Source organism: Carassius carassius, chromosome 3 (genome assembly GCF_963082965.1).
Source record: "Carassius carassius chromosome 3, fCarCar2.1, whole genome shotgun sequence".
Lineage (NCBI taxonomy): Eukaryota > Metazoa > Chordata > Actinopteri > Cypriniformes > Cyprinidae > Carassius > Carassius carassius.
In genome coordinates this window covers 27,494,024-27,516,760 of record NC_081757.1, presented here as the reverse complement: position 1 = coordinate 27,516,760, position 22,737 = coordinate 27,494,024, and the positions used below count along the sequence as shown (strand labels likewise).

Here is a 22,737-nt window from a genome sequence, read left to right as displayed (position 1 = left end):
CGGCTCCCATCAGAGAGAGGATTATTAGAGGAATGAACAGAGAGCATGCTGAGATATAAGCCTGATTCAGGATAAATAATCTCTTCGGGCCAATGCAGAGATTGAAAACAAAGTAAAGGAGTCACTTTTATAAAGCAATAGACTAAAACAAAACCAGGACAACAAAACAACAGCTCCAGGGTGCATACAGCCAGAGTTTACAAAGATTAGGAATCACAATATTACAGAGAAAATGCAGAAAGTTTACAGTACTTAACTTTCAAATAACCACAAACAAACCAGAAAGTAGAGAGGTCAGTCACTCATGACATCGCTTAAGTGCATTTCACAAAGTTTAATTTAACTCTCCAAAGGACATTCATCTTCCCCAAAAATGGCTGCCAAACACGTTGAAGACAATTCCAAGAGGAGCGGCTGAGTAAACCACCAGGCTCAGTATGACAGATTTCTCCTTTGGGAGGAAAATGTTCCATAAATATTCCCATAAATTGAGGTGGCTGCTTCCCCGTGGATCAGCTAAAGTGCCAGCTGTGGTCTTCTCACAGATGACCAGTTGAAAACTCCACTAGAGAGAACAGAGGATGATCTGTCCATGTGGAGCTGCCTGTACGTGCTGGGAATACCACTTCCCATAAACAATGCGGTTTTCCATGGTGGGACATAAGAGGTTTCTCACATGATAACAATATCCAATCTCACATTATCAAATAAAAAACAGGGATGGTCCTGTTAATTAATATTGTTTATTTCATATTGAATGTGATCTCTCCAACAAACTCCATTGAGCTGCAAAGACTCAACAATATTACGAATGACAAATTTATAAGTGCATAAACATCAGCAGAAGGCAAGCACATGGAACAAATACTGGGCTAAGTTGTACTGTCTTGTATTTCACACAGTTTTGTTCCTGGATTTCAGAGATAAGGACATGTCACGCTATCTGTCCATGCTGGCGTTTGCCTAATTTGGCAGCTTCCACCTAATGACAGATGAATTTGTTTTAAAATACCTTCACTGGTGTCAGCTACAAAAGATGTGTCTATAATAGAGGGATAAGTCTATTTATAACTATCCAAGATAATATAGTTGATTAGATTTTATTCATTGGATTCAGAGCTGTTTTTTCCCTTGCTGTCTATGGTGAAGTGGCCAGGAACCTGTTTTTGGGTCATGACCCCACACTGGTGTGCAACAACTCAGATGTTCTGTTGGTACGGCACTGCTGTACTCTATCTTACAAATCTCATTTTCACCTCTCAGAAGTCTTATCTGCTAGATTAACTATCGGAAATCCCTCATAAATGCCTCAGAATTGACTGCAATGTGAATTTTGCATGGATTTCTTGGGGATTCGTTAAGCATCTGTCTGAAATAATCATATCTAGACTAGTTATGATTATTATATGTAAAGTGATTTATCATTTAGTATTTAGATCTATGCACTACTTCTGTCATGCATGATTACCAGTCTTTACAAAACAAGATATTTCAACAAGGAAGTGTACCTCTAGGAATGCCAATTTTAAAGTCTAGGTCTCTTCTTTCCAAGTGGTAAAGGGCCACCTCCTGCAGACGTGCTCTTTCCAGCTCTGAGAGACTTTGGATGGGGACCGGCTGAAGCCTCACGCTCTGCCCCAGCATGGTGGCCCACGTATGGTCACCCTGAAAGAAAGCAGAAGTGATACAGTGAACACATTACTTTCAGACTCAGCAGGCCTTTTTGACTTTGGTTGTGGACCGGCTCGAGCACACCTGGTTGTAATTTGAAAGGGAAGCTGATTCATGTGTGTTTGATCAGAGTTGGAATTCTGCAGCAAGGCGTATCGCCGAGAGCAGGATTTACCCTGCTGAAAGTGATATACTGCAGTTAAAGTGCTTTGCACACCTCTTACAAACAACCTGTCCTCCAACCAATACGCTTGTATAGGTCGTTTGTCCAAATCCCTGAAATACGAGCCATCAGAGCGTATACTACAATTGCGCCCCTATCGGCAAAAGGTTGTTTTCATATTAATGTTTTGTACTCTTTTATTTGCCCTCTGATTTGCGTTTCGTGTAGCTCAGTTGGTAGATTATTGCGCTATACATTGATAAGTAATCATGCTATCATGGGTTTGATCCCAGGGAACGGACATGCATGAAAATGTATATGCTCAATAAATCATAATTTAGCATGATATCTGTGAGGGTTAGGTTTAGGGGTGGGGTTAGGTGTGGTCATTCGAACGAATAAGCCACCTAGTAAAATATGTAGGAAATACTGTGAGATCGGTGTAAAAAGCCCACACATTGCATTTAAATAAACGTGCGTTTTGATTGGTAATGACGTTATACATCATTTCATGACGACAGACGCAACGAGATACTGTCATTATTTTTACGCCCGCTAGAGGGCGTTTAACTTTAAAACGTTAATATAGGTCGTAAAAGATGCTTGCACAAACGACCTATATGATTGTTTTTTGTTGGAGGACAGGCTCCTTACAAACCAACCATCAAATATTGTGCAGCAAAAGCTGGGGTTAAGAGGTGTGAAATCACTCCCAACAGTCCTTAAGAGAGATTTTTAGACATTCATAGTTTTAAATATTTTTCTCTAATAGGAACACGTCTGGATAAACATGCTCTAAAAGGCCTGTCTGGGTTACTAAAAACACAAAAGCCTAAAGGTCTAAGTACTTAAAACATGCTATATGAGAAAAGCACTATTTGAGCTTCTCAGTTTAATTTGGATTCAAGGACAGCTACTTTTAGACTTGGCAGCAGCACTGTGTTGGGTAAACATACAATAGCTAGTGGACATTTTTTGACCTTATGTAATTCCTCTGACAGCATACATCCTGTGTGTAGTAGTGATATGTGTTGGCACATCTGATGTGATGACAACGAGAAAAACTGAAAGCCAAAACATTTACTGAAAGAAAATCTGCTGCCGGTCAACATCAATGCTTATTTGAATACTGCTAGAACAACAAATCAGAATATAATGTCTTGTCCCGTTAACGGCAAAATATCATCCTGAAAGTGTACATATCCAATTTTAAAGTATCACGGGATAAATTATTCTTAAAGGGATAGTTCACCCAAAAATTTTTATTCTGTCATTAATTACTCTCTCATATTGTTTCAAACCCATAAGGTTTTTGTTCATCTTCTGAACACAAATTAAGATATTGTTGAAGAAACTCAAGAGCTTTCTGACCCTGAACGTTCAAAGCCCAGAAAGGTAGTAAGGACATTATTAAAATAGTCCATGTGACATCAGTGGTTCAAACGTAATTTATGGAGCTGTGAGAATACTTTTGTGCATAAAGGAAACAAAAACCACAACTTTATTCAACAATTTCTTCTCTTCCGTGTCAGAATTTGAAGTGCATTCTTGACAATACCACAGCACTTGTGTGTGCGTTCCTCTCTTTTTCAAACAAGCTGCAGTGTTTGGGCCTTGAACGTGATGGTTGCATTGCTGTTTATGGATGGTGAGAAAGCTCTCAGATTTCATTAAAAAATATCTTAACTTGTTTTCCAAAGTTGAAGGAATGTCTTACAGGTTTGAAACTGTTTAAACAAATGTGTGAGTTGTCATCTTACTAGGGTTTAATTGAAAGCAGGAGTGTGTCTGTATTCTGTGTCCATGTGGGAGGTCACTTTCCACTTAAGTCGTGGTCACACAAGACCCCCACCAGTGTCAAATAAAGGATAGAGGTCACAGGTTGTGCTCTGTTAATTTGGATGAAAATAGAGATCAGTGAAAACAACATGAGATTCATCAAGCAGCTTGTTGATACCAGTATTTCAAATGTATGTAGAAACTGGTATTACTGCAGAGAATCTCTTTATGCTGTGCATTCTGAGCTATCATTGTATACTTTTCTTATTATGGAATGGTAAACATCCCTTATCTTTTGCAGGATCCTTGAGATATAAGATTTATGTACTTACAAGAAAAACATATCATAAAAACCACTGTGGCTGAGCAACATGTTCATTAGTATCATGCAATTTCAGGGTGGGAGGATGAGAGAGGCCTCAGGGCAATGCAAGCCATAGAGTCCTTTTCCAATTCCCCTCCTCCCTGACTCTGTTTCATATGCCCTTCTCTTTCTCACATACACTGTCCCTTCTTTTAAAACTAAAAAAGTAAAGGTCAGAAACGAAGGGAAGAGCAAAACACAAACACATGTCACATTACGCCATACTCCAAAGGCCACTGAAACCCAAACCGCACTCATTGTTCATCAGGAGTATTGTGTTCATTCACTGGACACAAAGGCTTTTTGTGAGAAACACTTGCCTTCATAAAACTAAACAGACATAATGAACGCAGCACACATCCTATATGACGTATCAGGACTCAGGAGGGTAATTTTTCAAATTATGAAGAAATTACATAATATATCCAATACAAAAACTCAATAATTAAATCCCCTACTAACCCAAGCACATCTTGAGACCCTATAGAGGGAGGAGACCAGAAATTTTTGAGAATGAAACGACTGAATGTGGGAAGCTCCATCAGTCCATGAAAAGATAAACCTAAATAATATATATTTATTAAACAAAAACAGTCCACAAATTGGACAATGCAATAATCATGATTGTATTAAAGCCTATTTCCATAACAGAATAAAAAAGGTAATTTTGATCTCATAATTGTGTCTTTTTTATGTTTGGCAATTCTGAGAAAACCCATAGCCATTTGGATTGATTGCATATTATGCTGAAACAATGTCCCTCTAATATCAAATAGAAATTTATTTGAAAATAAATTGATTTGACAAGGCTGCTACAACATGTCCATGTGTAAATCAGGTTCTTGCATTCATGTCTGAGACAGCTAATGCAATTGCAGACATACCTTAGTGCATGATAAGACCCAGACAAAAAATCAGAGGTCCATAAATATTGTTGCAAGACCACTCGAGTTCTAGAACAATAAAGTAAACAGTTTTGTGAAACTGCTTCCCTTTGAAGAGATTTCTTTAGCCATCCAGAGCAAACAATAGCTTATTCCTTAAAAAGTCTTTCTCAGTCCATGCTCTTATTTCCTTTCTGAATTCTTGTCCGATTTCCACTTCATATACTTCTTGAGCCCTGACCATATTTGTCTCCTGATACTTAAAACCTGGCTCATGGTCCCTCATGAGAATTTCGATATAAATACTTGTATTTAGAAACATGCTGATAGTTCCCAGATGCCCCTTTTAAAATTATTTCCAAGTACTTGTACAAGAGTTCAGCCAGTAACAATCCTGGTGTTTCTATTGAAGGAGCACAATCAGATAATTCTTGTGATCGTGATGAGTATGATATGCATACATCAGCGATAAACTTCTTTTGTGTACTCAGTCTCAACTACATCTGTTTAGCATTTACATAAATGGCTTGTTTTGGTGTGCATGGATGCATGTGAATGTGCATTAATGTGAGTACATAATAATGTGTGAGAAGATAAACAGCTAAGCGTCCAAACAGTGGAAAGTTACGGAGAACCTCTCTGTTCTTGAGCAACACCAAACCCAAGACTGATCTCTCTGCACATTTAGAGAACTGAAAGAAAAATGAGAGAAAATAAAACAGCAGCAGTCAGCCCTTCTGAATTATCCATTTAAGCTATACTGTGTCAAAGAACAAAAACAAAAAGCAAACTCAATATCTGCTCTCACACTGGATGATCTCTGTGCTGCAAAACAATTAGACGACCTCAGACAGTCTTTAGAGAGCATCAAAGGAAGCCCAAAAGGTTTTCACTCCTCAGACTGAATTTAGGCTGACAGCATCCCTCCATTGTATCCTGTTAAGTATGTATCTTTTTTTCTAAAGGAAGTTGTCTTGGAGCAAGAATCTAAATTCATCATTCTGTGTGTAATGTTGTCTGGTGGCCTCATCAGTGGTTATATTCATGTACCTGATGGGATAAGGTCAACAAAAGAAAACTGAATCCTAAGGAATGTGAGGTCTGCTTTATGTTTTAAGGCCATTGAAACTGACATGAAAAAATGTCACTACTTCAGAGGAGGTAAAGTCTCATAAACAGGCACAATGCTCTTGGTTTAGTCAGAGAAAGAGACTGCCGTATCTCTGCTATGGTTTATCTCCTACACAAGGATGTCACAGAATCATCCAAAAATAGTGTAAACTGTAACTCTTTAAATAAGGGTTAGTGACAAAGTAGGTAGCCTGAGATCATTAAAATATATATATATATTTTTTTTTAATTATATATATATTTTTTAAATTAAGATTTAATCACAAGCTATGTTCCTATAAAAACAGTGAAATACTTTCCTCTAATACTTTTGCACTTTAAATACAAGTGTACAAGTTTTTACAAATTTTCTGAATACAATTACTTTAACAAATAATATTACTTTTACATATTTAAATATTCTTGAAGTTAAAAAAATCTGAAATAGTCCACACACTGACTTTGAACTGTCAAAAAATAATAACAAATTATTAAATAATGTATAGTAATATATTATATAATTTATAATATATATATTTTTTCAATACATAAAATCAGCCATTACACGTCCTACAGTAACCATTTTTTTATATTAGTATTATTATATTTTAAGCACCACTAAAATAAAAAAAATTGCTCTTAATTCAGAAACTGAAAACATGTGAGAGAAAAGTTGTATTCAAGTCAGTTTTGTATGAATTAAATTTTTTTATAACTTCATATATCTATACAAAGAAAAAAAATAAGAACATCATGTTACTAATCCTTATGTAGATATACACTGTAAATCCATATTCTTCTGCTGAACTCTTCAAGAAACAAGTACACATACACAACAGAAGGACTATATATGTTTATCATAAAACAGTATGCGGTAGCTGATGGTTAAACATAGGAAATCCAGATTTAGCCACACTCACATAACAAACACAAAACACAATGTACAGTGTTCATCTCAAACAATCACATGGTATCATAAACACTATGAGTATGATATTCCCCAAGCATATCATTGCATTTACATATTCACTGAATATATTCTACACTTTCATTATAGTCTCATACTGCAGTCACAATCTCTGAAAAACTAGCTCACATACAGACTCACACACACTTTTCACTCTACCTGCAGACTGGGAGACGGGCAGTGTGTCTGACACAAACACACACTCTGTGAATAAGAGCAATCTCCTCAGACTCTTCAGACAAGTACAGCCAATCCGACCCGAGCATGAGACAGACAAACAGAAGCAGAGGTGGATAAAGAGCCAGAGAATGGTCTGTCCTCTCCATCTGCCATGTACTCATGGAAATCAGAGTGCAGCCTCGGGGTTGCCAAGAGCAAACTTCACATAAACACTCACTCGGTGACGTAGAGCAGAGGGGGAGGAGCCTGGAACTGATCCAGCAGAGCTTTGAACCAGTTCCCCTGTCAGACTGTCACTCATCAGCAGCATAACAAACACTGTCCTCCCTTCCCATCTCCCACTGCAGGCTTTCTACTCCTTTTTCCTTCTCTGTGTATTCAGAAATTCATTCCTGTTGAAATCCTGTCTTCTTCACAGAAATGAAAACAGTAATCACGACAAAGGAAAAATTGAAGAGCATGATAATGAAGTAACAGCAGGAAAGCAAAAGAAGAAAATAATTATAGTTGTGAGGGCTACACACGATACTTTCACAAACTAGCTGCCTCGTGATGAGCACATACAAATAAAGCTTGACCTTTCAACTCTGTGCTGACCTCACTTTTATCTGTTACACAGATTCCACTTTTTCATGATAAACTTTCAGCCGAAGGCAAGATGCTGTAAGAGTCTTTGTGCTCAGTGTGTGTTTTCAACTGGGAATACTGTGGGGAAAATCATCTAAGGTTACGTATGTAACCCTGGTTCCTCGAAGGAACGAGACGCTGCGTCGAGAACGATTGGGGAACGCCCCCAGCGTGACGTCTCTGTGTGTAATCATGTAATCAGTCCAATGGATGGGCGAGACGTCATAGGCGGGTGACATCAGAGACCAGGAAGCATAAAAGCAGGACAGGTGCAGCCGGCACCAGCCTCAAAGGATGAAGCAAGCACCGGCCAGAGATGCCGGAAGTGTGGCACTGCGACGCAGCGTCTCGTTCCTTCGAGGAACCAGGGTTACATACGTAACCTTAGACGTTCCTCTTCAGGAACTCGAGCTGTGTCGAGAACGATTGGGGAACGAGAATGCCCACGCCGCCAGACTTTACAAATCTCTGCCAGTGTGGGAAACTGCACAGCTAGGACGAGAGCACAGAGGGGCCTGGAGCGGCTCGTAAATCTAGACCGTAAAATCTTACAAAGGTCAAAGGCATGGACCACCCCGCAGCCTCGCAGATGTCACGCATAGAGACACCTACTAGGAAGGCCTTGGAGGCCGTCACTCTTCTAGTGGAGCGAGCCTTGACCCCCCAGGGGAGAGGGGAGGTCAGAGGACTCATATGCAAGAGAAATAGCATCTACCATCCACCATCTGAGGGTCTGTTTAGTAGCAGGAAGACCTCTCTTAGGGGGACCATAACAGACAAACAACTGGTCTGCCCTTCTCCACAGGGCAGCTCTGTGGACGTATGTGTCCAATGCTCGCACTGGACACATAAAATTAAGCTTCTTCTGGTCTGGCTCCCTGAAGGGAGGAGGACTGAAGGCCTGGAGTACGACAGGCCGTGGTGTAGAGGAGGGAACCTTAGGGACATACCCCGCACGAGGGTAAAGGAAAGCTTTAGCCAGACCGGGCGCAAAGTCTATATAAGAAGGGGCCACAGAGAGGGCCTGCAGGTCTCCAACTCTCTTGAGAGAAGAAATCGCCAACAGGAAGACAGTCTTACTAGAGAGAAGGCGATCGGAGATCTCCTCAATAGGCTCGAAGGGCGGCCTACAGAGAGCTTCTAACACCACAACCAGGTCCCACTAGGGACACGAGAATGTACTGGAGGCCTCAGCCTCAGCGCACCGCGGAGGAAACGTGTAATGAGGGGGTGTCTGCCCACTGACTGGCCACCGAGAGGAATCTCCCAGGGAGAGCCCTAGGGGTCTAGGAGGGAAATCAGGTCCGAGAAACATACTCGACCCGGCCAGAATGGGGCTACTAACAGCAGCCGGACTCCGTCCCGGCACACTCTCTCCAGAACTCCCGGGAGCAGAGCAATCGGGGGAAAGGCCTACAGACGAAGCCACAGCCACGTCTGTACCATGGCGTCCAGCCCCAGTGGAGCTGGATGAGTCAGAGAGAACCAGAGGGGACATAGCAATGTCACTCGAGTCGCAAACAGGTCCACCTGAGCCTGGCCAAAAACTCTCCAAATCTGCTTCACCACCTCGGTGTGAAGCCGCCATTCCCCGGGCCTCGCCCCTGCCTCGACAGGATGTCTGCTCCCATATTCATATGCCCAGGAATGTGAACCGCTCTGAGCGAGAGGAATTTGTCCTGGGCCCACACAAGGATCTGGTACGCTAGTTTGCTTAGACGGCGTGAGTGCAGACCTCCTTGGTGGTTGATGTAAGAGACCACCGCTGTGTTGTCGGTGCGCACCAACACATGGTGACCTCTTAGGTCTGGGAGAAAATAACGAAGTGCACGCAGCATGGCCAGCATCTCCAGGCAGTTGATGTGCCAAGTCAGAAGGCGACCACTCCACAGACCGCGGGCAGGGTGGCCACTCATGACCGCACCCCAGCTGGTGAGGGACGCGTCCGTCGCTAGCATCACGCGGCGACAAGGAGCTCCCAGCACCGGGCCCTGAGACAAGAACCAAGGCTTCCTCCACATATCCAAGGCACGTAGGCAGCGCCTCGTGATCTTGATTATGCGAAGTGGGTTTCCCCTCGGGGAGAACCCCTTGGTCTTGAGCCACCACTGTAGGGGTCTCATGTACAGCAGGCCAATAGGTATCACGTTGGACGCAGCTGCCATCAGACCCAGCAGTTTTTGAAACTGCTTGACAGGCCTTCTCTCACTCTCGCAACTGCAGCGAGAGTGAGAGAACGCAGCTGCCATCAGACCCAGCAGTTTTTGAAACTGCTTGACTGGCCTTCTCTCACTCTCGCGACTGCGGCGAGGATCGACTCGATCCGAGCAGGTGACATGCGTGCCTGCATCGTGGTCGAATCCCACACCACGCCCAGATAAGTGGTTCTCTGTACTGGAGAAAGCACACTTTTCTTGGCATTCAGTCTTAACCCCAGCTCTCTCATGTGGGCGAGAACGACATCTCGATGCCGAACCGCCATCTGCTCTGATTGAGCTAAAATCAACCAATCGTCGACATAGTTCAGTATGCGGATGCCCTGGAGTCGTAGCGGAGACAGGGCTGCATCCACACACTTCGTGAAAGTGCGGGGTGAGAGTGCAAGGCCAAAGGGAAGTACTCGATATTGGTACGCTTCGCCCCTGAAAGCAAACCTCAGAAACTTCCTGTGTAGGGGAAGGATGGAGACATGGAAATATGCATCTTTTAGATCTATCATGACAAACTAGTCCTCGGACCTGATCTGAGACACAACCTGTTTGAGTGTGAGCATCCTGAACTTCAGTCGCTTGACTGAGCGGTTCACTAGACACAGATCTAAAATGGGACGCAACCCCCCATCCTTCTTTGGAACAATGAAGTACCGGCTGTTGGAACCCTGACTCCCTGTCGTGAGGAGGGACCACCTCAATGGCCTCCTTCCTCAGAAGAGCGTGCACTTCCTGTTCCATAACCAGAGCCTGCTTGGGACCCACCAGCATGGGTGAAACCGAGAAGAAACAGCCAGCAACAGAGAAGGACAGCAGCTTGTGAGTGTGAGACTGAGACTTGTCATGGCACTTGTATACTGTTGTTGTTACCTTGTTGACCTGACTGCTTCTATTGTTCTCATTTGTAAGTCTCACAAACGTAAAAGTTCTTTGAACAGTACACACACACACAGAGAGCGCTTGCTGAAGACAGAAGACTGGTGCCTGCTGCGCCTCTCCTGCTTTTATGAGAAGGGTCTGGCTGCAGACTTGCACTTGCACTCTCAGACTTGCATTCTCAGACTTGCACTCTCAGACACTGGTGCTTCCGCTAGCGACGTCACTTGCCGTCTTTATTTTTTTTATTTTATAACTTTTTGTTTGAAACTTTCAACATTTTACAACAGTAGCCAGGTGGTGAAGACAAGAAAAAAAAAATAATAAATTACAATGTGACTTGCAATCGCTTCTTGCATTCTCAGACTTGCACTCTCAGACACTTGTGCTTCCGCTAGCGACGTCACTTGCAGTCTTTATTTTTTTTATTTTGTTCTATGTATTTATAACTTATTGTTCGAATCTCTCAACATTTTACAACAATAGCCAGGTGGTGAAGACAAGAAAAAAGAAACTAAATTACAATGTCACTTGCAATCGCTACTTGCACTCTCCACTACCTGTGACGTCAATTGCAATCAACACAAATCGTGCATGTTGCCAATGGAGACAAGACGCTGTGGTGATGATTAAATGATTAAAACTAAATTAGTAGGCCTACTAGTATAATGTACAGGGTCCTGCAAGAAAAAGACAAGACCACAGAACAGCAGAATATGAACGCAATGCACAAATACTTTCGTTAAGCGTTTTCCTCCTGTATAAAAAACAAACACTTAATATGGCATAATGTATTAGGATACGTTAAGTTCGATTAAAAGACTCTTAAAAGTTCTTTCTCGCCTCTTTGATTCATCAACTCCCACCACCACCCAGGAGGAGATTATTCCCCCTGCCTGTGTGGTAGGCGCGGCGGTTTGGGGAATTGAGAGGTTGGTCAAGCGTTCACTAGCCCGGGTCGCTGTCCCGCGCACCTGTCCTAAGCATCGTCTGTTTGTTCCTGCCACTGCGCGCTTGGCTGTCCTCCAATGGGGACATTCCTCAAAATTGTCTGCCCATCCCGGCGTGCGGGGCACTCTTGCCACGATCCGCCAATGCTTTTGGTAGCCCACTTTGGACCGTGACGCGCGAAGCTTTATCATTTCCTGCGTGGTTTGTGCCCAGACTAAGTCCGGTAACTTGCCTCCAGCCGGTCAACTTCGCCCTTTACCGGTTCCTTCGCGTCCGTGGTCCCATATTGGACTCGATTTTATCACCAGTCTCCCTTCTTCCGCGGGGAACACGGTCATCCTAACGGTCGTCGATCGTTTTTCTAAGTCCGCTCACTTTATTCCGCTCCCCTCCGCTAATGAGATGGCTCAGATCATGGTTGATCACGTTTTTAGATTGCACGGTCTGCCCACCGACATTGTCTCTGATAGGGGACCACAGTTTGCCTCGCAATTCTGGAGGGAATTCTGTCGCCTCATCGGAGCTTCCGCTAGCCTTTCGTCTGGGTTTCACCCACAGACTGACGGTCAGGCCGAACGGGCCAATCAGATTGTCGTTCGCATTCTCCCGCAGTTTAGCTCATCGTAATCCCTCGCTGTGGTCAGAGCAACTCGCCTGGGCTGAATACGCGCACAACTCGCTCCCCTCGTCTGCCACGGGTCTCTCTCCTTTTTCCTGCTGCCTGGGTTATCAGCCCCGTTATTTTCCTCGCAGGATTCGGAATCTAATGTACCGTCCGTACAGGCGTTTATCGATCGCTGCAGGCGCACTTGGAGAATGGTGAGATCAGCTCTTTGTCGCTCGAGGAGACGCATGAGCGCCACTGCCAACAAGCGTCGCGTAAAAAGCCCCTGCTACGTTCGCGGCCAAAGGGTTTGGCTTTCTTCTTCTAATTTGCCACTCCACTCTGAGTCTCGTAAATTGGCCCCTCGCTTCATCGGACCATTCCGCATTTGTAATTAGTCCAGTTGTAGTCAAGCTGTCGCTTCCTCCTAAACTTCGTCGCGTACTCCCCGTTTTCCATGTCTCTTGCATAAAACCGTTGATTTGTGCACCCTCACGCCCATCTATTCCTTCTATTCGCGACGAAGGGTCTCCTGTGTACAGGGTCCGCCGACTCTTAGACATGCACCGCCGAGGCCATGGACATCAATTCTTAGTGGACTGGGAGGAATACGGCCCAGAGGAGAGGAGTTGGGTGTCTGCCCGGGACATCCTGGACCCTTCGCTGGTTGATGATTTTCTCCGGTCTCGTCAGTCTCCTTCCTCAGGAGCGCCAGGGGGCGCTCGTTGAAGGAGGGGTACTGTCATGATCATGGTTCTTCCTTTACTTTTTTCTCCCTCCTCTGGCCACACTCATTTACACACACACACACTCATATGTACGCACACACACCCCTGATTACTTCATCGGTCATTACGCACACACATCGCTCTCATCCCCAGGTGTTTCCATTCATTACTTGTTATCCTCATCATCAGTTCCACACCTGTTATCGCTTTCCCTAATTATCACTACTTCTTCTAGTCCTGTTTTCCCCTGTCTCTTTGCCAGATTATTTCAGAAGCTATGCTTACGAATTCTCTCCGATGTACCCTCTCCTGCCCTGTCTTATCTAGCCCTGTCCTGTCCTGTGCACGTAAGGGGGATTGTCCTACCACTGTGAATTGCTACTAAGCTATGCTTGTTACAGAGTACCTGTGACTGCGCTCGTTGCTTTCTGATCACCTGGAGATCCCGGAGTTGGCTGGCATTCTAACGGTACCCTCGACTACCAGAGACGCTCCGCTGCCTAGACGTTGTCAATTATTACATTCTGAGGATTTCTGTTCTTACCTCTGGACTTTTGATTCTGTTTATTAAAGACTGTATTGCTGCATATCGCTCTTGGGTCATCCTTCTCTCCTCGCATTACAAATAGTTCTTAGCATGAATGTTGGACAAAACAGCGTAGTAATAATATAACTTTATAATAAACCATGCAGTTTGAATGAGCAAGGTGCTTGGTCATGCATGCTGTAAAATTCAGCATAACATAATTTGTAATCATTTGAATAACATCATCATTTCCACTAGTGGCACCCGTGTTGTGTGTGGGTGAGTGTATATTTGTGATGTTTGTTTGGTCAGTGGCTGACAGTTCAGCAAATGATCCTATTAGGGTACTTCTGTGCCGCTAGCTGACAGACTGACAGATTGAGCACATTAGCCAAAGAGCTCCTGGATAGAGGCACTGTTAGTCCCTTATGAAACAAAAATATATTGCAGTATATTGGAAAATATCATGTAATATATTAGGCATATATTCTTATATTTATTTATTTTTTCCAATATATTGAAAGCGGCAATCATTTGTATATTTTGCAATATATTATGTAATATATGTATCATCAATATATTATTAAATGTATTCAAATATATAATATTTTAGAAAATAAAAAGGGAAATTAATATATTACAATATATCACAATATATTTTAAGAAACATATTGGTAAATATATTTTCCTTTCGTAAGGGGAAGCATCCGGACTAGTCTTCATTCAAGCCTGGACACACATTCACCTTCAGGAAGTACCCGACAGACAAGCTAACAAGGCTCCAGTTTGCAATAAAGAACCATTTTATTTGAGATGGTTTACCATCTATCTGGATTGATGTTCATTTAAAAGTTGCTGTGTATATACTGATGGACATTGTTACTAGCAACATATAAATCACCAAAGGTTCATTAGTAATGTAGATGTTAACAGTTACAGATATGGATGATATTTTTCTGTGTCTATGTCAGCTAAGCAAAGTGCCATTCCAACAGATATCAAGACCTCTTTGATCTAAAATAGCTGCAGTGCCACCAACAGTAGACTTATTTTTTTAGGCTGATAAATGTGCGGCTCTGAATAATGCGTTTGGAATGTGATGTGATGTGATGCTGTGTGCGTTATGTCTTGGATTTGCCATTAATTTACCATCTGCAGGGCTTGGATGTGCTTGAGCTCTCTGGAGATTCTTCCATCTCCATAAAGGATGAAAATACAGCCCAGATGTCTTCATCACTTTTATACACTATCCATTCACCCATTCACAATCATACTGTTTTCACAATATCAGGACTGCCAAAAGAGACTTCATCACTTAAGAAGGCTGCTGAACATAAACCCTTTTTGGCTGATTTTAGAGAGGACTGCATAAGATTCAGAAACTATTCATCCTCAGTGACGTCCTTCAATAAGAAAACAGCAACATTTCATTTTGATTTGTGTTTATATATGAGATCTAATAAATCACTGGCAGGAAGACACCATGAAAATCTTTGGACTTTCATACTCCCTAAAAAAAAAAAAGTGATGACTGTCCCAGTGGTTTTCCATACACATAAGAATGTTCGTATCCGGCCATTAAAAGAGAAATGCCCCTTAGTTTCGTCAGTTTGACCTCTGACCCTGACATCAAGGATGCTCTCTTCCTGTTTTGGCCATAACATAGTGCTGTTAGGTGTATATGATCATATGACCTTGATACAAGATGGACAGGAACAGGAATGGACCTGTCCCAAAAGAGCAGACAGGAGTAAAATCCAGTGTATGCAGGTTTGGTGCAGATGCTCAGATGATACAGGAAGAGTGATACATACTAAATGTATACTTTCCCATGATGTCTACAACAACAACAAAAAAAATCATGACTCATCAGCTCTCATGCATCATAAAGCTATTGGTTATAATGCATGTGTTTAGTGTAATTAGTGGAAGCTGACTGTAATTTAAAGCTATAGACTGCACTGCCTACTACAGGTCAACATTGGCAAGTTCTACAACACATAAACCATCAAAAAATAAATCTCATCCACAGTATCTGACGTTTCTCTGGCATTAAAATAAACTATATATATATATATATATGCCGGTATCAAATTTTCCTGTTGCAGTTAATTGATAATGCTTTATCACGGTATACGGTATTATCAGAGTATTGAAATTTTGTTTTAAAAAGTGGTCATAATACAGTATAACAGGTTAAATAACTTTTTTTATAAATAAAAAGTTAAGTAAAGTAAAATAAATTCTAAAAAGTTTATTTATAGCACATTTCGTACACAGTGGTAATTCAAAAAGAAAGTTAAAAAAAAAGTCATGAAGAAAAATAATCACAAAAAATAAAACAAGCAATTTAAGAACTTGAAAATGAAAATGATTTAAAAATTGACTTAAAATGAATTTAAGACAGTTTAAAAATAGAAAATGATTTTACATAAAATACAGTGCAATACATACAATATAGTGTAATCAGTTCGGACATCACATAGTGCTCATTCAATAAATGCACAGCTAAACAATGAGCAATAGTTACATTTGATATAGATGTTATTAATCTTTGTTAAAAAATCTTAAAAGTCTTAGTTCACGTTAGCTCATTAAATAACACAGTTGCAACTTTCAATTTTAACAATGTGTTATTAAATATTGGAATACCTAAGATTAATGAATGTTCAGAATATTTTTTTAATTGGCAGTTTATGTTAACTAAAGAAGCCATAATGTAAAGTGTGAATGAACAATAAAAGATCAAAACACTTTCAAACAATATCTAGGGCATTTGTAGTCCAGATTTTTTAAAAAAAATGAATGTTTGAAGATAAATAGCCTATTAAGTCTACATATTTCAGTAGTTGGCTCTGTAATAAACACCATAGGGGGAAATCTGAATGGTTATTTAAGATTATTTTATTAATCACCGCAATATATCGCATTACCGAATACCAGCACAAGTCTAATATATATATCATACATCATACATTTTTCAGTATGGATCATGTCCTCTGCAGAGCTCTGTCTAGACATGCTGAGGTGGAGAAGGTAACGATGAATAACGTTCACATTGCAGTACAGTCACAGACAGGGGAAATGATCCATGTTTGCTGCTGGTATGGTGTTTATTTTCTCTTGCAATGAGAAGCTGTGTATCAGCAGATAGCGGAGACGGAAAGAGAGAAAATATCTGGAGTAATGCTCAGGTTCCACATAACAATAATATAGGTTATATGGCACTGCCTGATTCAACCTGACTATACACATTTAAATATAGAACAGCTGAACCATCACAAATACACACAAATCACACACACTACACATCCATAATAAATACTTCCACACTAACATCTAAATGAGCTCTGTTACTGTATGTCAAGTCTTACTTCACATCACAGTCAATCAAAAACAGTGTAGAAGAATGTTTAATTTGCATTAAAATGAAAGAATCCATTTTTAGTAGCAAGCATGTGTTATATTTTAAGGCTTGGACGCACTAAATAATAATGCCTTTCCTAAGACAACTTTGATTCATAGTTTGTAACACCAAGTAATAGATTTGAAGAGAGCAGCAGTGCAAAAGCAAAGATTCACTTGGCTTCTATCGGTCGTGTCACACCGCAAATCAGAAACTAAAGGTGTGTGTGTGTGTGTGTGAGCCAGTGTGGTCTCATTTCACCGTTATAGGAGGACAGATTGCGTAACATGAGTCATAACTTGTCTTATTTTTCTTTTATCCTTTCAATTCTTATCTCAAGCTGTTCTTCAAAAGATCCCTAGAGGTCACGGAGAGGAAATGCCATTTACAAAAAAATTCAGTAAAGATGCCATGCTTCTCTAAACAGGACATTCTCCACCCATCGTCACAGCTCTCTTCTGTTCTGCTCCATTATGCTGAAGAAACCACCACTGACTGACATCCGCAATAAATAATACCCCTGAGTATGGTGGTGCTGGTGTTTTCTCCCCAAACAGTAAATACCAGAAAGCACCACAACATTTTCCTAAACACCTGTTTGTCACTATGAACTGTGAATTTTACCTCGAGGTCATCACATGCAACAACAAAAATTACATTTGGGGTAATTTGATCTAACATTTTGCCCAATTTTACCTTACTCAGTTTACAGAAAAAGCATCTACTAAACAACAAGCAAATGGAACCAAATATATACATCATATAACAGATTTATTTGTCATGTGGATGACCAGCCCTTCCAAACAAGAAGAAATAGCAATCAATCTCACCATATAGGCATCGCATTTGGGACAGACATCATAACAATATTGCTAAAGGCTGCTTTGACTATATAGTCTGGATAAGCACTCTCTGCTTGCTATTGATCAGTCAATCGATCAGCTATGGCAATTTACACATGCTTAGTTTTCTCTATCGGCTTCCATTGATGTAATACTGATTGTTAGATGTCTGTTGGTTGACTGCACTCCATTTATGCATGAGTTTACCTCTTGACCCCTGTTCCCACACATTCTAGTTTCATTTGACTTTCATTATTGCTTGTCTCTGCTGGTCAAGCAAATTCAATCCTAGCTATCCAATTTACTCCCATTGAGTTTTTTCAATAAACACATAAAATGATGCCCTTTTAGCTCGTAGAGGCTTGTGACATGAGATGGTGACACATTGTCTGAAGATGCTGTTCCTGAACTTTAAAAAAGAAGATTGAATTTTATTTGAGGTTTAATATTATGCGCATAACAGTCTATAAAAACACTTGTAAAAAGAAAACCCTCTTTGTATTTTAGGTCAGAAACTTCAAATACATGCGAGTATGGTCCAAATAGCTGGAAACTCTCAAGAGGATACAAGGGTTTAAAGTCTTTCTGGCTACTTTTGACTTGTGTGTGATGCAACTCCAACAACTTAGACCACGCTCTTCAATTCCAAATCACAGAGAAGATTTAAGCTTTAATTCTCTAATGAAGGCAAGACTTTTGAACACGCACATTCCACAGAGTGGCCTTTCCACAAATCCCCCAGATAATACAGTAGTATTATTTCCAATTAAAATCATTGTTAAGGCTATTGGTGTCCTTCAGGAGACCTCACATCACATAGTGTGAATACCTTTCAATGGGCTTGACCAGTAAATGTACCAGGAAGAGGGGTGAAAAAGAAAGTTCTCAGAATGTCAGACTTCCTTTGTTCTTTTATGATCATCAATCATATGATAAAAACCTTTCAACTTGAAATGCTTTGAGTCAAGCGACTGCTCACTGAGGAAACTGGTGACAAGCTTTGAAGTCTTACAGAGTTAAGATGGAACGGAAACAGTGACAGGTCTTCGGTATTGTGACTTACATCTGAGTTTTGAGTAAAAAGGATTATGCAAAAAAATATATATATATATACATCTTACCCATTAGTTGTTTACTGGATTCAGATCTGAATACAAGTTTGCAGTCAGGTGTACTAAATAATTTAAACCTGGCATCCCCAAAGAGCAGTGGAGTTAAAATAATTGAAATAAAAACTACAAGGTCAAAAGAAATAAAAACATGGATCAATAACAAGCATTTAGAAAAAGAAAATAAGAATTGAATTTTGATTTGTTTTGACCGAACTGCATGAAGTTCGATTGAAAAATGGAAAATACATGACAAAAAAATATTCCACCCACATTTATACGTGAGCCTGAACTCTCCAGCCAGCATTAAGATGAACGTGACCTGCCACTCTGAATTTTCATGATCATAAAAGTTAAAATTAATTCTTTGAAGTGACCGTCGCATTGACCTTTTGTAAAGAGGATGACTGTTGCTTAGAACTTTGTGGCATCCCCTTCTTGCAGTACCCTTTAAGTGTGCAAAATTGACAATTGGGCACCATCTCAGTTATCAGTCTATCAGTGAATACTTCACTGAACCCATCAGAGCAGCTGCAGAATCTGAAAACATATACTGTTTCAGTGCATCATTACATTACACTGCAAAGCTGTGGAAATAGCAGGAAATAAAAGAATAGGCTTATTATCTGTCTCTGTCTGTATAACTCACACTCGTGTCTTTGTTAATATTTATCCTCTTTTATGTTGGCTTACCATAAGCCTTATGATAATGAAATGAAATTGATAAGCAAGCATACCCAATCTAATAAAATGACAAGAAAAACAAAAAATAAGAGAAGTAAATAGATTTTCCCCCTCATATTTCACTGAAACGTTGTAAAGTTTTTGTAAATGTGATAGATAAATTACACATGCCAAATGGCTCCCCAAAAGGTTTGTGGAACCCTTGTATTAAGACATAGCACATCATCTTTCATCAGCAGATCAGTGAGACTAAACCTCCTGACGTAACCCTGGTAGAGTTCGGCTGTTTAGTGCAAGAAACTGTGAGCTGGTGTGGTGTTGTGTTTTCATGCTACTTTTATTGGTCCAAACTATAAATCAGGACACATGGAGACAATCTAATCCTCATCTGCCTGCCTCCAATTCTTCCAACACCCCAATCCAGAGTTTTCTAATGTTCCAGAACATATTTCGAATTTTTCCCAGACAGCCTGTTGGCAAAAAGAGTTTTCCAGTATGTTTAACCATATGTATTAAGTATCACACATCTATAAAACATTATTTTGCGATGAGAAGCCCCTTATTGATCAAGTACTGACATTAGAGATAGATCTGTTTACCTTGACTAACTCAGCGGGAATGTGCTGCATTACCCAGAAGTATGTGAAAGTTGGTGGCCTTGTTTTGTTTCCTCTGAGAATAGACTCATGCATGTTTTACCTTTGCTAATGATACTTAAAGCACTTTAAAATCAATGCCACAATGTGCACTTTAAGAGTGCATCATCAGAAATGCTGTGGGACACGGTGCATAAATTAGCGCAGATGTCTACAGAAACGCTGGTTTTGCACCTGTCCTATTTCTACCAACGAACACTGATGGCTATCTGCAAACAGCTGACAGCAGGATGAAATAGAAGAGGACCCCTTCCCCCACACGCACAGCATATGGTCTTCATTATATTGCACACTGTCCAAGATGTTGGCCAATCCATCAAATCTTTGTACTTTCCACTGCACGCTGTTTTGAAGCATGAAAGCAACTTCCTAAACTATTTCTACTTAGTATTTTAGCACCAAGAGCAAAAAATGATCGGATCAGCTGATATGAATCCTGAGACTTCAGTACGTGTGTACTCTATATTTGGCTCATTAGCTCATGTGATGTCCAATAAGTTTAATTAAATTTACGCTGTTCAGATTGGCTTGACGCAACGGGGGAAGAACCTATTAAATAAACCTTTAGAAACAAAGCCTTCTTTCTGAATTGATCATCCTTCTGAAACTTCATTACATATCATTTAGCAGAAACAGATTATGTGAATTGCAGGGACAGATCTTGTGGAGCAATTTGGGGATAAATGTCCATGGAGCATCCACATCCAGAGCTAAACCTGCGATCTCTGCAACCATGGTTATCTTTAGCAGCCAAACTGGAGTGCACACGGGCTACTTTGTTAGGAACATTTATATATATATATATATATATATATATATATATATATATATATATATATATATATATATATATATATATATACTTAAACTCTTTTTTGTAAGATTTTAAGATCCTTTAGTTCAAACTTGTAAGTACAACAAACAGTAGATATTAGTTTTACAGCAGTTTTCAAAAATTGTTCCTGGATCATGGACCAAAGTGCAGAAGTATACAGCCTACTTTATAGCATGCTTACCAATGCTGCTGACCCCCAAACAGGTGATATTAATATTGGTTTATGCTGATGCTTTTAATTATTAATATTTACCGCCATATCTTAACAACAATAAAGAGAGAGAAACAACTATTTCAGCAGTGCAATGCTTATGTAGGTTGCATAAAATAGGGCACATGGTTGAGAAAATGTGTTAATGAATTTGAGTCTTAGAAGGAAAATATAAGACAGCATCACAGTAACTTTAGTTTATAATACTTTTTAAATGTAAAAATGATGTGTGGGGAATCATACAGCTTGAGAAAGCGTTAAAACCTGTACACATCTGCATACAACTGTAGGTATTTCCCCTACTCACCACATAGTAGAACTGCATGTCCTGGCGAACAGGGTCCTCAGGCAGCATGACGGTAGATGAGGTTTTATCCGATCCCATGAAGAACAAAACCATAACACTTCCTGGGTAGACACTCAGATCAGGTGAAAACAGAGAAAACAACAAAGGAGATCCCACTTGTTCTCAAAAGTCAAACTCTGGATGGAGGGAGTCAGTCCATCTGTGGAGCAACTCCTGTTTCTGGGCCGCTGGTAAGAGGTTCAGTGTCAGTGCTTCCTCTGCGTCTGTGTATCTGAGAAGTGATAGCAGCTCTTCCTGTGAAAGGGTGCTCTCTGAGTGTGTCTGTGTGCACTCCAGCTGATAAAATGCGAGTCCCTGCATGCAGCTCAGTGTAGCCTCTGCTGTGCTCCTCGCCTGTCAACAACAGGAAATGTGCCACTGGCAGCGCAGAGTTTGACAAGCTCACAGCCTTCACTCTGCAAGCACTGGAAGCACTGGGAATGCATTAGTATGGGCTGTACCGGGATCAGGTCTCACTTATCCTTCCATTTCCACCTCCTTAACTGCGCATGCCATAAAACAAAGGTCTGAAGGTCAGTGCGAGTATGACTAGCTTTTATCTTGGTAGTAACTGCAGTATGATGACTGAACTTTGCTCCATGACATTTTTGATCTGACTAAAGTACTTGAACAAGTAATATTCTCTAATGGTTTAATTGTTGATGGGAAGTGTATAATTAAAAAATTCTAAATGTCAACATTCACATTCCTAAACTGTCAAATAAGTTGCAAGATCCATGCTCAAAGTCTTGTGAAGACATTTAATGCACGTTCATAAATGGCCTACAAATAATTTTTACAGCCAAATGCAATACAGATTTATAAAAAATAAATAAAATAAAATATAAAAATAATGCTTTCTTAAAATCATATCATTATATGTTATGTCAACAAATAGCAAAAAAACTATTCTACCCCTTTATCTTTTTTCAGCTATTACAACTTTGTTTTAATAATCTCAAACACATCTGAAAATCCCAAGTAGTTAATCTCAAAAATATATATGAT

The 22,737-nt window shown here is 40.5% G+C and overlaps 1 protein-coding gene across 4 annotated transcripts in view; it reads right to left on the bottom strand.

Moving 5' to 3' along the window:
• The window catches only part of arhgap36 (Rho GTPase activating protein 36), a 37,733-nt gene extending 15,545 nt beyond the window's left edge, over positions 1–22,188 (bottom strand). The window contains exons 1-3 of one of the 4 annotated variants that reach the window (XM_059535323.1): positions 7,098–7,306; positions 3,595–3,723; positions 1,509–1,665 (exon numbers count right to left, since the gene is read on the bottom strand). In XM_059535323.1, the coding sequence (XP_059391306.1) occupies positions 1,509–1,644 (136 nt within the window). In that variant the 5' untranslated portion in view covers positions 1,645–1,665; positions 3,595–3,723; positions 7,098–7,306. Of the gene's footprint in view, positions 1–1,508; positions 1,666–3,594; positions 3,724–7,097; positions 7,307–21,690 lie in introns of those variants that run through there. The other 3 variants (XM_059535300.1, XM_059535309.1, XM_059535313.1) reach the window with 3 other exon arrangements.
• Between the last annotated feature and the right edge of the window lie 549 nt (positions 22,189–22,737).